We start from the raw sequence: 15,107 nt of genomic DNA, 5'->3' as shown, positions 1-15,107 counted from the left end.
GTATGTGATTTTTAATGTTTAAATGTTTCTGTGATTTTGTATCATGTTTATCATTAAATCAGAAAAATAAATATGCCATTATAAATGTTTGCACTCCTGCTATCCAAATTTAAAATCTGCAGCAACATGGTAAGAGACGGCTATGTATTAGAATGTATTGCATAGTTATTCATGCTGTTACTAGTAGAGCAGTGGCGTGGCGTGGATTTTTAAAAGTGTTACCGGTTATCAGTAGGACATTTAAGGGAGACTTGGGCGCCTCCTCACCTCATGCCCCCCCCCCCTCCCCCAATGTCTTCCAAGTAGTTCATATAATATTAATCTGGTACGTATGCAATTCAATACGATTTTGGCAAAGTTATTAATCAGGAAAAAAAATGTTGACATAAGGACTAAAGTGAAATCGCAAACATTGGTTGTTGACACAATAATACGTAATTTGATACTTACAGAAACATCGAAGGCTACTTATAGAGCAGATTAATCCGACTTTGAAAATAGTTATATGATGCTGGGATCCCGGGTTCGAAACCTAGCTTGGGCATGAGCGTTTGTGATGTCTATTCATCAATTTAATCATATCATCACTCATTCCCATCTTCGCAGATTAGCCAAAAGTGGCACAAGCGAAGCAAAATCAATCAAATCAAATGAAAAAACTTCTATGATGCTGTCATAAAGAGAAGTTTTTCATTTGAATTTGAATTTTTGGGTGCGTCATGGTCATGGTCCACGTTATCCACATCTGAATTCGACACATTTTTTTTCACCCGAAAATAGAGTACATGGCCAACAAAAGAGTTTCGACAACTGCACACATCCACATAACCACGGATAGTCGTTATACCACGAAACATTGAAATGTCGGTCATATCCAGCAGACGACTTGGTTTTTAAATCGTTCAAAATAGGCTTTGGCCTCCCTTTCGCCACAATTTCGATTTTTTCTGCAAAATAACGAACCGAAAGATTGCTTCAAAATATCTTCTATCGCACGATTATACACACTTTCCAGATAGGATGAACCCGCCACCTCGGAACTCGGAGCAAGCTTCATTAATTAATTGACAATGCCCGAAAACAACATAAAGACGAAAGACACCAGTCACAAAACTCCCACTGCACTGTCCCTCCCACAAACCGTTGTTTACTTTTGTAACACGTGAAGCACCCTCCTTGCCCCCTCCCCTCTCAGCATCGGCCCTTCCCCAATATTTCCTTCGGAACCTGCAAGAAGTCCAGTTCTACTAATGTTGCCATCTTAGTTCTTTTGAAACCAGATTTGCCCAAATCGCGAAACTTTTCATTTCAAATAAGACGTATGTAGAGTAGATGTAGTCTTCATCTGTTTCCTAACTACTCCCACTCCCATGTTTCGCTAAATCCACTGAAATCTCATTTCTGACACCACTACTATTTCGTATATTTTACGTCCTTTGCTACCTTTAAGGCTTTCGCTTTATATGATAATCGTGACGATGAGGATGCATGGTGAATTATTGAAATAAAATTATTATTTATTTGTGTATGTAATTATTAATTTTTATAATTATGTAAGTAAAATAATAACAACGAACATTGAAATAACCATTTCTTGCTGAGGATTCAAACCTGCGACACCTGACACTTCAGAGCGTGCTAAGATAACAATCGGGAAATTATGCTTGTAAGTATTGTTTTCACCCAAAAACAGTTCTACCACCTCAAAAACATTGCTTCAATCCGAAATTATTGCATTCCTGCGACAACGTATGTCAATCTCAATCAGTATTATCAACAATTATCACAAATTCCTGTAACCGAAATAATATTGCCATCTTCAATATGTGTGAAATATAGAATTTTAGGTTGACATTTTTAGAAGGACAGCGGACCCCTTGACCATACCCATCCCTCTCCTCTCCTTCTCGCCCAAGATGTCGAAGAAGGACAAAGAGGACTTTCATAATCGCTGATATTTAGTGTAAATACAAAATATCACTTGGTAGTTTGCTTTTGCCCCAGTGTGATTTGATTTTTAAAAAATTTGATTTGGCGATTTAAGTCCACTTCATGAAGAGTAATGCTAATCGGGACAGTTTAAAGTTGGATCCGAACCACTTGTGCCTCCACCGGGTATCGAACCCGGAATCCCTTGATTATAAGGTGGCGACGCTACCACTGCGCCATCGTTCCCCAGTGTGACTGGACACCTTCAGAGTAAGATAGACCCGATTAGGCGACTTAGCTCTTTTCTGTCAATTGAATATGGCAACACTGGTATGTTTCCGGTAAGGGTCACCGGCAACTGCGCCGGCTAAACAGGTATACCATAAACCCCCCTCCTCCTCCCGCGGTCAGTCTTTGCTGCAACGCGAAGTCTTCCTTGCGTGGGCTCAGGGCCCTTTTCTCATGTTGCCTGTGGAGGGTACCGGATCAGTCCTCCTCTTCGCTTTTGCCGGTGTCAGAAAAAATGTCAGTCTGCAATGTTTACTTTACGACAATATTACCAGTTTATGTACATAATAATATTTTAAGACAGGTTCTTCAATTCTTTATATTTTGGTGTTACCTGCGGTAACAGCGGCTACATGCACGCCACGCCTCTGTAGTAGAGCCTTCTTTAGGGAGGTCATTGTGATGCAAGAATTAATTACTTTTAACCCAGTCCATCAATTAAATGTTTTAACATCATTTTAATGATCTTAAGATTTTATATAATGTTGGCTCTTGAGAAAAATGGGCTGGTGCTTGAATTATTGTTAGCTTTGTCTAGCCATGACCATAATGTTCCTATTTAATATTGTAAGATGTTTTTCATCAGGGTCATTATATACCACAAATGTATGATGATGGACGAGTTACATATAATGTTCATATATATTAATATATTAGGCACATCCAGAAAGTAAGTTTCCAACTCGTCCACAGGTGGCAGGCCATGCGTATTGAAATCGGTTTTGTGCATGCATGAGAGGCACAAGCCCTGGCTAGTGAATCTCCTAGAAGACGCCTCCCGAAATTCCTCAGTAGCATCGCGGCAGCAATGAAACATGGCGGCTCTTATTCCATCTCCTGCCGCATGCGAGGTTCGTTCGGTGATCAAGTTCTTGAATGCACAAAACATACAGCCGATCGAAATTCATCATCAGCTGTGGCAGGTGTATGGGCCAGAGGACATGAGCAAGCAGATGGTTCGTCATTGGTGCAGGACATTTACTGAAGGCCAGCAAAATGTGCATGACGACGAGCGCAGTGGGTGGCCATCGGCCGTAATGGACGAGCTTGTGGAGCAGGTGCAGCAGCGCATATTGGAGGATCTTCGCGTCACGATCACGGAACTCACAGCCATTTCCCGCAGATTTCTCGGTCATTGTTACACAACATTGTTATCAAATTCCTCTTGTTCCGGAAATTGTGTGCCCGGTGGGTGATGAAATAACTGACGCCCAAACACAAAGGAAAATGCATGGACACGGCGCTGACATTTCTGCAGCATTACCATGATGATGACGATTTTCTCAACCAGATCATCACAGGGGATGAAACGTGGGTTGCATACAACACCCCAGAAAGCAAGCAGCAGTCCATGCATTGGCGTCACAGTGGATCTCCATGCAGGACAAAGTTCAAACAGACTGTGTCGGCATGAAAAGTGATGTGTGCGTGTGTTCTGGGACAGACAAGGCATTCTACTCATCGAGTTTCTGCCCAGAGGTGAGACTGTGAACGCCAACCATTACTGTGAAACACTGGGGACATTGCAACGAGCCATTCAGAATAAGCGATGCGGTAAGCTCAATGCTGGGGTGATCTTGCTGCACGACAATGTGAAGCCGCATATGGCTAGGTGCACTGCAACCCTTCTGGACAGGTTCGGTTGGGAGGTGTTTGATCATCCATCGTACAGCCCGGATCTCGCTCCCAGTGATTACCACCTGTTCTTGCACCTGAAAAAATTCCTGTCCGGTCAACATTTTCACAGCGACGAAGAGGTTCAGACGGCTGACACACAGTGGTTCGGCACCCAAGCGGCGGACTTCTACGATGCAGGTATACAGAAGTTTGTCCCACGCTATGACAAGTGCCTGAATTTCAGCCTGAATTATGTTGACAAGTGCTGTATCTGTGGCAATAAATCATTGAATGAAATAATGTTTCCTTTTTGTGCACGACCCCAGGGAAGCTTACTTTCTGGATGCACTTAATATCTCATAAATGTTCTTCTATACAACATACGGTGCATTAGCTTGAAGGCAGAGTATTTAAAGTATTTAAAATACATGTATTTCTTTTATTTTTGATATAATAATAATAATAACAAATAAATAAAGTGCATTTGTCTTGTATTCTATTGTCATTAAAATAACATAAAATTTGGTAAACATAATGGTAAAAAGCAGGGCTGCCCATAGAGGATGATAATGGAGTGCATACTGTGCATCAAAATCTGTGTGGTGAATTTTCCCTTAAAATAATAGACAATTCAATATGTATATATTTTTCTAAAATATGTTTTAAAAAATGTTTGTCTTGGCACCATGATGCAATATGTGTGATGATGCAGGGAGAGGGGAGTGGGAATCAGAATATATTTGCTTAGTAATAATTTATCTAAGCCAAGCGTCAGGTAACTTTGCAGCAGGTTTTCGCATATGTAGATCCAAACGTGCACGCAGAATATAGTTCCACTGAGATGGGTTCTATTCCGACAAAACTGCATACTTGCAAGAAATTTAATTTGTAAAATACATACAAAATAATACATCCATGAACATGTATGTATTTGATCGATGTCAATCACTCTGCAGACGAACTTTGATCTGCAGATTCGCCAACTGGAGTTTGTATTGAGCTGAGGAATCGCTGAAGCCGAAGAGTGAGTCGAGCAAGACTGAATACGTTGCAGAGCACGTGGAATCCGTGATACCAGTGTTGCACATCCCACTGTTTTAACCCTATGTTTATTGTGATTAATAATCGTGCTATACAGAGGCGAGAATGGCTGAATCGAGGTCTCCTGTTCAGCAAGTGTTTTTTGGGCTTCATCCGAAGGGAAAAGCTCTTCAAATCAAGCAAGTTAAAATGCATAATCCTCCTTACGGCAACAAGATCAAAGTAAAACAGGGCGTGAAGTGATTTGCCGTCAATGTGCGGTGCAACTGTATCACGGGTGTTGAATAATTTGCGGTTTGAGTTTAGGAAGAGGAAACGATTGTTTGTTGTTTGACGACAAAAGGATCTCCGCGATATTAAAATATATCGCCGTGATAAGAAACATGTTTATTATTTGGACCAGACTTGCTTTAACTCGGTGGGGGGAGGGGCAGAGGCGTACAATCATTTTTTTTATACCACCGTTGAAAACTACCGCCAACGCTGAAGAAACTGACGAGAAAGGGAGGGAAGGAGGAGGCTTATTGTTTCACCCACTGGCGGCAATGAAGTTTTTGTTGAAGGCGCATATTTACTGTTTCGTGCAAAGAAAGGGAAGGGTGATTATCAGCAAGAAATGGACAAACCAAGATTTGAATCCTGGTTTAGTGAAGTGATTCATAAATTGAAACCAGAGTAATAGCAGCAGACAATGCACCTGATTGTATATATTACCAATAACAAATCATCCTTTTTTTGCTGGTATAACTTGAAGTGTGTGTGTGTTACAGTAACGGATGTATTGCAAACAAAGTAACCATGTTTTTCATAAATGTATTTCTTTCTAAACCAAAAACAATAATTTGTCATTAAATTCAAGAGGGCATATCATTGTTTACTTTTATCTTTGTTCATTTTTCTTTTTGCGTGCTCGAAATATACATACATGCTCTCATGCTTCGAAGATATTTCGCACTTATATTAAGTAATGACACATTTATTAAATAATCTATGCACAGAAAGTACTTCTAAAATATTATGTTTCAGGAGACAAAAAGAAACAAAAATACATTCCACTTGACATGCATGGGGGTTTTGATGTGTTGTGCGGTTGGCAATACTGTGGATTTTCTCAGTGTCTGCGATGCAAGCAGCTCGGCGGTCAAGGGAAGACTGGAACGGAAGATTCTCTGCTCAGTTCTCGTGCGGATTGATACATAAAACCTGCTGCAAACTTAGCCTGAAGCGCGGCTTAGTTCCACTTTTGCTACTAGATGCACAATATTTAACCACTTAGATGAAGAAAAGGGAGAATATTTTAGGGAGGCAGATCAGTAAAGTGTTTACTAAGGCTAAAAAAAAGTTACTTTCAGTAATAGTGTGTAGTAGACAATCTGTCATAAGTAAATACTTTGTGAGATTATGACCCGATCTGGAGTGGAAAGGCCATTGGCCTTGGGGGAATGGGCACTCCTGGTAAAAAGGGTTATGCTATTAACAAGATTGAACTAATTTCAATTATGTTGAAATGTACTCAAATACATATTAAAAAATAAACTTCCTTTCCTAGAGTACTCAAACTATAGCTTCCATCCGATACCAGGGGCACAGGTTCACCTCTTGTTTGACTCCTCGAGATAAACTTTAAGACAAAACCTTTTTCTTTAATACTATTCAAGTGATAAGTACTTGTTTCTCTTTCTGAATAGACAAACAGCATGATAGCTGCTTAAAGCCTGAAGTTGGACCATCAGCCTTGGAAGAGGAGGATTTGATACACAACAAATACACTGCAGGCTCCTTGGTGTGGGCCCGGCTAGATGGATTTCCATGGTGGCCTGCAATGGTGGATGATGACCCAGACATAATGGCTTACTACTGGCTAAATGGATTTTCTGACATTCCTGTAAGTAAGAAGTACTATTTAGATCCAAGGTGATAAGAATCAGTGATTTTGAGCCTTTGCTTTTTAAATATATTTTTTCTCACAAAAATTATGCATGTAACATTTAGATTCTAGCATGAAAATTGTAAATTTTTTTTTTTTTTAGTAATGGTTTTGAGAAGAGCAATTGAAACTGTAAGAAACAAAACAGTGGAACCCCAGATTTTACATTTTCCCATGTTATACTTTCATTATTTGTTATTTTATTTTCCTCCATTTGAAGTGGTTTTATACATTGAAGTGTGACTCAAATGTCACAACATATATATATATATATATATATATACACACACACACACACACACACACACACACACACTCGTATCCAAAATTAAGGTGACAAATGAAAAATGCAAGAGAACAACAAAATGATGTATAGAACGGGGTTGTGGGTGATAGAGGAGACAGAAAACAATAAAGAAGAGAGAGGATGCACCAAATGAACAGAAAAGAAAGAGCATTTAAGGAAAAAACCTGTATTACTGGATTGGGTACAAAACTCATACAAAGGAATACAACGATTTAATTCCATCCTGGGCATTCTGGTGACCAGGCACTGCCCCTTAATAAGGAATATGGTCACCACGAACAGCAATACATGCCGCACAACGGTTTCCCATGCTGTTCATGAGGGTGTCAATAAGTTCCTGGGGCAAGGCATCCCATTCTTCCAAGAGACCACATCGAAGCTCGTTGAGGGTTTGTGGAGGGATAGGACGTGCTGCAAGCTGCCTCCCCAATGCATCCCACACATGTTCGATCGAATTTAGGTCGGGTGAACGTGCGGGCCATGGAATCCGTCGAATATCCTCACCTTCCAGGAACTCGTCCACAAGTTGAGCACGATGAGGACGGGCATTATCGTCCATCAACAAGAATTCTGGGCCAACAGCCCCTCAGAAAAGTCGCACTATTGGTTCCAGAATGTCATCCCTGTACCTCTGGGCAGTGAGTGTGATGCGGTTTAGCACATACAGGGGCGTACGTTCACCACTCATTATCCCTCCCCAGACTATGATGCCACCACCGCGGTATTGGTCAACCTCGTGGATGCGAGATCGATGAAAACGCATCCCAGGCTCTCGCCATACACACATTCGCCGCAAGTCACTGTGGAGACTGAAGTGCGATTCATCTGTGAAGAGCACAGATGACCACTGTTCTTGGGTCCATCGTCCATGTTCGCGACACCACATGTATCGCTCGCGTCGGTGATAGGGGGTGAGGGGGATGCACACCACTGGTCATCTTGCAAAGAGTCCTGCCGCATTGAGTCGTCTGTACACAGTTTGACGCGACATTGAGGCTGCAGTCGCAGCATACAGGTCCTGGGAGAGCTGAGTTGCAGTCCTGTTTCTATAGCGACTGGCCGTAATTGTCAAATAACGGTCATCGGCTGGTGTTGTCCGTCGTGGCCTCCCTTGCCCTGGTCGTCTTGTTATGGTTCCTGTCCTCTGGAACTGGTTCCACATTCTGGAGACCACTTGGCGTGACACATTCAACCACCCTGCCACGTCGGCCTGTGACTGCCCTGCTTCCATTCGACCGATTGCTCACCATCGCATTACATCGTCCAGACGTTGGTGATGAGTAGGGTTACCAGATCGCTGTAAGGGAAATGTAGGACAGACTGTCCCAAAATGTAGGACATTAAGTCAAAATGTAGGACGCAACACATTCTCGATAAATAACACATATTTCTATAGAACACGTTAGGAAGTAGTTGAAAAATGACACTTTTCAGTTTTTAAAAAAATATTTCCCAACGAATGTTTAAATGCAAAATTTCAAAACTTGCAATCATACTAATCAATGCACCCCTTACTACTTGATTTAAGTGGTACTTCTCAGAGGAGACAATTTTTATCAACATTTCAGGTTTTGTCAAACTATATATTGATGTTAGAGTGGACAGTCAAACTCGTTGAAATTATAGGAACCAATACCAAACATTTTACAGAGTTTATGAAAAATAATTCTCTCGTGAGTCTGTTGTGCTGATGGTAATGAAAGTACTCTCTCAACATTTGAATTATGACCTGTAATGGTAAACAAATAGTCAACAATTACTGTAATTTAAAATGGTTCCAGAAGTTTCATCTTGGGTAGTCTTAGTTCAATAACAGGGTGTCTACCCAAAATAATGCATACAGAAATCTTGACTTTTTCTGGACTTTTCTAGATCCTACTTAGGTAAAGTTGGAAATTAGATATTAAGAAAATAAATATTTATTTAATGAAAATCTCTACCAAAGGGCCAGTTAAAATGAAAACTGAAGCTGAATTTAAGAAGAGAATTACATCTGCTATTTCGTATTAATGCATCCTGAACTGTGTTTGGCAGACAAGCGAGGCTTTGGCGTCTGGACTCGCAGCCAGTATAATCTTATGTGGGGTTTGTGTCGGTTGTCCCTATATGTTTATGACTATCCATTCATCCATCTTATCTTACCATCATTCATCCTCATCTTCGCGATTAGCCAATGGGACAGAAAAAAGTGAAGTAAAATAAACTAAATCAACCAATCAATAGCAAAAATTCTTGACCACAAGAATAATTTATTGCCTTTTTAGTGACTTCTTGACCTACTTGTTGGTTTTTACTTTTTCTTGACTGGCAGACACCCTGAATAACTTTGTTCTCTATACCCCTGCTTTACAATCAAATTATATTGAATATTGAATAAGAATGGGCAGCACCTTGTTCCATCAGTATAAACCCTAAGGCAAGAAATTCGCTCAGGCATTGAACAGTGACGTTATCAGAAAGTGGTCCCAAAACTTTGTTCATTAAGTGCTTCTGTTTTCCTATTTGTTTAATAGCAGAACAAACTTTATTATTTTTGTGCAATGACTGAATAAAAATAAATTTCACTATTGAGTTTGGAAGCGCAGTCCATGGACTTGTAATTTGCATGATTTTTTTTCTGTTACGTATTTTCGTAATTAATATTATGTGACGCTCAAAATGTAGGACATTTATGATATTTTTCAAATTCCTCCCGGACGCCGGACATAGGGCTAAAATGTAGGACATGTCCGGGAAAATCCGGACGTCTGGTAACCCTAGTGATGAGCCATCATGCTCGTTTGCCCACCTACAGCTGTCTACTGACGAGGTTTCTGCCATCTGCAAATTGCTCACCTGCAGCGCAGCTGTTCCATTTCCACAATTGTGCAATGACGTCACGCACTATCCTTCCCTGGAGTGTTTCGATAGAAGTGTTGCGACGTGTTGCATATTTCCCGAAAGTGTTGTCCATTTTCATGCACGTATTTGCAACTTTTCCCACTTTTTCCCTTTGTCACCTTAATTTTGGACACCAGTGTATATATATATATATATCTTGAACATCTGAAAAACGTAAATCGAAGTTCCATTATCTTAGATATGTTTTCTTTTATTTTCTTCTACGTACAAAACAAAGTCAATTCATATTAATTACGGCTTTTTTCCCATAGCTTCCAGTAATAGATAATTCTGTACATCCAACATGAATAATGGTCACAAGGTTTACTTGGTTATACAATATTGCACTTTGCAAATTTCTCTGAAAAATCCAGATCTCTGAGCTACCAGCAACATCTTGGATTCACCCAGATTTTTTTTGATTTCACTATTTTATCTGTGTTGGAAGTATGTCAATCCATGACACCACAACAGGATTTGTTTGAATCACTGATGATGTTGACAGTGGCGAATGAATATCTTCCAGCATGGAGCTGAATATTGCCTGAATGATACTCTCTCTTCTTTCCACTGTCATGTGACCTTGTATTCCAGTGCAGAAAGATTGTATAATGGTTTAGATCCCACGTTAATAAACATATCTATGTTCTTCTTAAAGGTTCACATAACCACTTTTTATAGATGCAAAATAATCTTAAGACAGTTATTTTTAGTGGTTTTTATTTTATTGTATCTGCGACGTTTCGTTCTGGTTTACCAGAACTTTATCAAGCTACACTAACATATATATACAATAACACAACCAAACATGGCTATTCACTCTACACTTCTGAGGAATGAATAGCTGTGTGTCCTTATTTCCTCCTAGGTAAACTGGTTTATCCTTGCCTGAACGAAACGAAAGGGAAATTGGAATGAAATGGGTTAAACTGATAAAAATGCATGTGGAAAGTAAGTTGGTTAAGTTTCCTGAGCCACCTTCAATTTTCTGCACAAAAATGGAAGATTTCAACTTGCCAGATGAGTTAAAGGAGAAAGGGAAGGTCAGTGCCACCAGAAGGAGGAGGGGAGGGAAGACAAGAAGAGTAGGTTACAAATGAAGGGGAGGGGAAGAAACAGCCAACTATAACACCTGCAAGGAAAAATCGTTAACACTAATTTCAGCCTGATGCTGCAAGCAATACTTGCCACTAGGGTCTGAAAGCTTCATAAGGCTTGAAACATTAACCTATGACAAACACTTTGATTGACTTTATACAGTAATTTATTACAAAAATTTAAGGAAATTGTGATATTACTACAGGGTGGCTACTCACTGGGAAATCAAGGAATTATGCATGAATTAATGGCTCTGGGATTTGCGTGAATTTTTCTCCGTAGATGTGAAAAATCGTAACTTTTTTATTCCAATTCCATTGAATTGATATACATTTATTAATGCCCTGAATCAAGTTTTTCACAGTTTAAACATTATTTTTATCGAGGAAGGAAAAGGAAAGGAAGCTGTGTGGAAAATAAAACTGAATTCTCTCAATTCCTTTACTTTGTTAGTGCCCTTTGCAGAACAATCTCTAACGGACTGAAAATTATTGAAAACTAAGATATCTTGAAGTTGGTTAGGTAAATTTGAGTTTGAAATTCTTATACAATTAACAGTTTTTTGTAAATTTGTATATCCCCTAACATTTGTGTTTGTAGATGTATTTTGAATCTGAGTATGTGAAATGGTAAATGTAAACTCTGCACCTTAAATTATATATTTTAAATATATGTGTTTGTGTCCTTAAATTTGTGGAAAGTTCGCCTTGAAAACCTGGAATTGTACTTGAATTTTATCATGGTCCTAGAGTAGCCACCCTATATTACCAAGCCCAATTATGAAGAATGAGTCCGACAAATACTATACCTAATAATCACTGGCATACGCAGAGGGGGCTGAAGACAGTAATGAAGTCTGGGGAAAAAAACTTAAAATGACTATCGATAACAATTTTTGTGTTTGAATAACTTTTAAAACTAAGGTTTAAAATGGTAATTGGAGCTCATATCTCATGAAAATAAAACACCAACATTGGGGTATCACCAAAATTGATTTACGGAAATTCATTCTATGATCCAAGCAAATATTTAATCTCACTCTGTTCAGTAAAGGTTAGATTCATTGCACTGAACCCACATTCACATTCAGCAGTAGATATTGGTACAATTTCCATTGAATTCATATAATCCTTGAGTGAGGTGGAAATGTGTTTTGGATTTTCTTTATAGGTGTGAAAATCTTTAACTAGTGACGCACACATGCTTTCGCTTGCATTAAAGTTCATCTGACATGTTTCCATAAAACACACATTCTTAGTCATCTAAATGACATGTGTGTGCATTTAATAGAACTACATGTGAAAATAAACATACGTTTTCAAACAGGCTATTCATGTTTTCCACCGAAGATTGGAAAAAAACTGCTTTCGAACGTATGGTTTTCCTCTAACTCCTGAACTACTGTGCTCCTACACAGTGAATCAATCGTTTTCAATGTTTCAATAGTAGCCATGTCAATGTATTTGTGTAAACTTTCGATTAAAAGAACAGGAAATTCGTGTCTGCTCTTCTAAAATGGAATTTTCCATGCCACAAACACATTATACATATATATTATATATATATATAAATATGAACAAAGATGTGTCTGACAGCAAACAGCTAGATTTACCAGATGGGTTTAATTTCGACACCTATTTACATTTCGATGATGATCTGGCTGTATGTTGAGAATTACAGGATGAGGAGATTATTGCTGATGAATGCCAACATTGCAATGACCAAGAGGACAAAGCAGTTTTAAGTGACAGCAGTGACAGTGATGGTGTAGATGACTTGGATCTCCAAGTACCTATACTCAGTGAAGTGTTAAATGCAATGGGTGTGTGTAGGCGTTATATCAGTGCAAAATGTCCTAGTGAGAGAGTTGTGAATATGTTAATAAGTTTGCGAAATGAAGTGTATGCACTTAATGCAAGAAAAGTAAAACAAACCAAAATGTGTGACTTTTTAAACCACAATCAAGTTCAAAATGAATCTTTCTCTTTAATGTTTAGGTTCTACCTATGTAAGCCTACTGATTCATTTCTTTGAGTTACATTTGAACACTGAACAATTTGTGAATTTTCTTAGTGACAATAACATTATGCAAGATTCCTTGTTAACATTAAAAGTGAAAAGATGTTTAATTTCAGAATGAAATATTCTAGTTCACTAAAACTATAGCATCTACTGTAGTATTTCCTTGTCAAAGTGTTCACTAATAAAGTGGTAAATATATTTAAGAATCAAACTTATACCTAGTAGATTCATTAATTTACCACTTTATGACAGAAATAACGTTTATTATATCTTGTTCCTCAAAATACATAGATACAATTACAATTTTTTAATAATGATATGACATGGTATCTAAATCTGATTTGTAAGTAATTCTCAGTTATACGTATTATTTGAAGGGCTCGGTTGTAAAACATGGTAAGTGACATTTTGGTCATTTCTGAGTTCATTAAGAAAAAAGGTTATTAGAAGCTATACTGTAGATAAATTGTTTTCGTGTTGTGTTTTACCAATTTCGCAAGGCTTCACCGAGTCCAATGCAAATTGTATGACATGGCAATTTCACTCAAAAATTGAAGGATGGTATATTTTACTTTGTAACTCAAAAATTACTAAAATGTCACTTACCAAGTTTTACACCTGAGCCCTTCATTTTCTCTTCACCTTGACATACGTATAACTCAGGTTCAACTGTGTATATATAGTGAACAGCCACTGTACATTCTCAGCATTTTTGTCTTGTGCCACTTTCACTTTTTTATCACATTTTTTGTAGTTGAAATGTCCAAATGTATTCTTACATGACCTTATATTTCAGACTCACTACTCGGTCACATTTTTTGATGAGAAGCCTGTTAGCAGAGCTTGGATGACACCATGTGCTATGATACCTTTCCCAGGAAGTGATATCCCAAAGAAAATGAAGAAGGTGAGATGATCACATCAAAGTATCGTAATACATGTATTTATCTAATTTTAGGTAAACTTTTTCACCTTATAAGTTTGCCATTTTGTGGTTATATTATGTAAAATATAATTGAAAGAACACCACCGCACTTCTCAATACGAGGGTCACTATTTATATTTTGAGCCTAACAATGAAAAAACAGGAATTTGGCATTGAAAACTGCTTTATTGTTTTTCGAAGTATTCTCCTTTATGGTCAATACACTTTTGCATTCGTTCGAACCATTTGTCAAAGCAGTTTTTCCAATCTTCTTGAGACACCTCCATAATATGGTTTTTGAACGCATCAACGGCATCTTCCGCCGACGAAAATCGTTGTCCACGCAATTTATTCTTGACATTCGCGAACAAGAAGAAGTCATTGGGTGCCAAATCAAGACTGTACGGCGGATTCGATTTTTTTACTGTTCATAAAGTCGGTTGTTAGACTAGATGTGTGACAACTGGTTGTTAGACGAGATGTGTGACAGCTGGCATTGTCTTGATGAAGAATGATCCGACGGCGTTTGTTTGTTTTCCGTATTTGACCGAAGACCTCTGGCAATCAAATTGTTGTGTACCATTCAGAGTTGACCGTTCTACGTTCCTCTAAAGGCACAGTTGCCACATGACCAGTTTTCCCGAAAAAACAGGCGACCATTTGTTTCGATGTGCTTCGAGCGCGAACAACTTTTGTTGGATTGGGTTCATCTTGAAACACCCATACAGTCGACTGCTGTTTACGTTCCGGCTCATATGCATATATCCATGATTCGTCACTTGTTACAATCTTATATACGTCTTTTGAAGCACCACGATTGTATTTATTGAGCACTTGTTTGCACCAATTGACGCGAACGTCTTTTTGAGTTTTTGTCAAATTGTGTGGGATCCAACGAGAACATACCTTTCTCACAGCTAAATGATTATGTAATATTTTATATATGCTGGTGGAACTAATGCCTATGGTTGCCTCAATCTCACACTATGTCACATGATGATCTTGCAGTATTAGGTTTTGCACAGCATCAATGTTTTCTTGAACAACAACTGATTTTGGACGACCTTCGCGAA

General features: G+C 38.6%; 1 protein-coding gene across 1 annotated transcript in view; it reads left to right on the top strand.

The window, feature by feature from the left end:
* Positions 1-15,107, top strand: part of LOC145987184 (uncharacterized) — a 60,815-nt gene that overhangs the window by 36,475 nt on the left and 9,233 nt on the right. Inside the window, exons 8-9 of the mRNA XM_083121697.1 lie at positions 6,564-6,760; positions 13,906-14,016. Coding sequence (XP_082977823.1) covers positions 6,564-6,760; positions 13,906-14,016 — 308 coding nt within the window. The remainder of the gene's footprint in view (positions 1-6,563; positions 6,761-13,905; positions 14,017-15,107) is intronic.

This window comes from Lepisma saccharinum, chromosome 4 (genome assembly GCF_977018435.1).
Source record: "Lepisma saccharinum chromosome 4, izLepSacc3.1, whole genome shotgun sequence".
In the NCBI taxonomy this organism is placed as follows: Eukaryota; Metazoa; Arthropoda; class Insecta; order Zygentoma; family Lepismatidae; genus Lepisma; species Lepisma saccharinum.
Note: the sequence above shows the minus strand (reverse complement) of the source record. Positions and strands in the feature narration are given on the sequence as shown.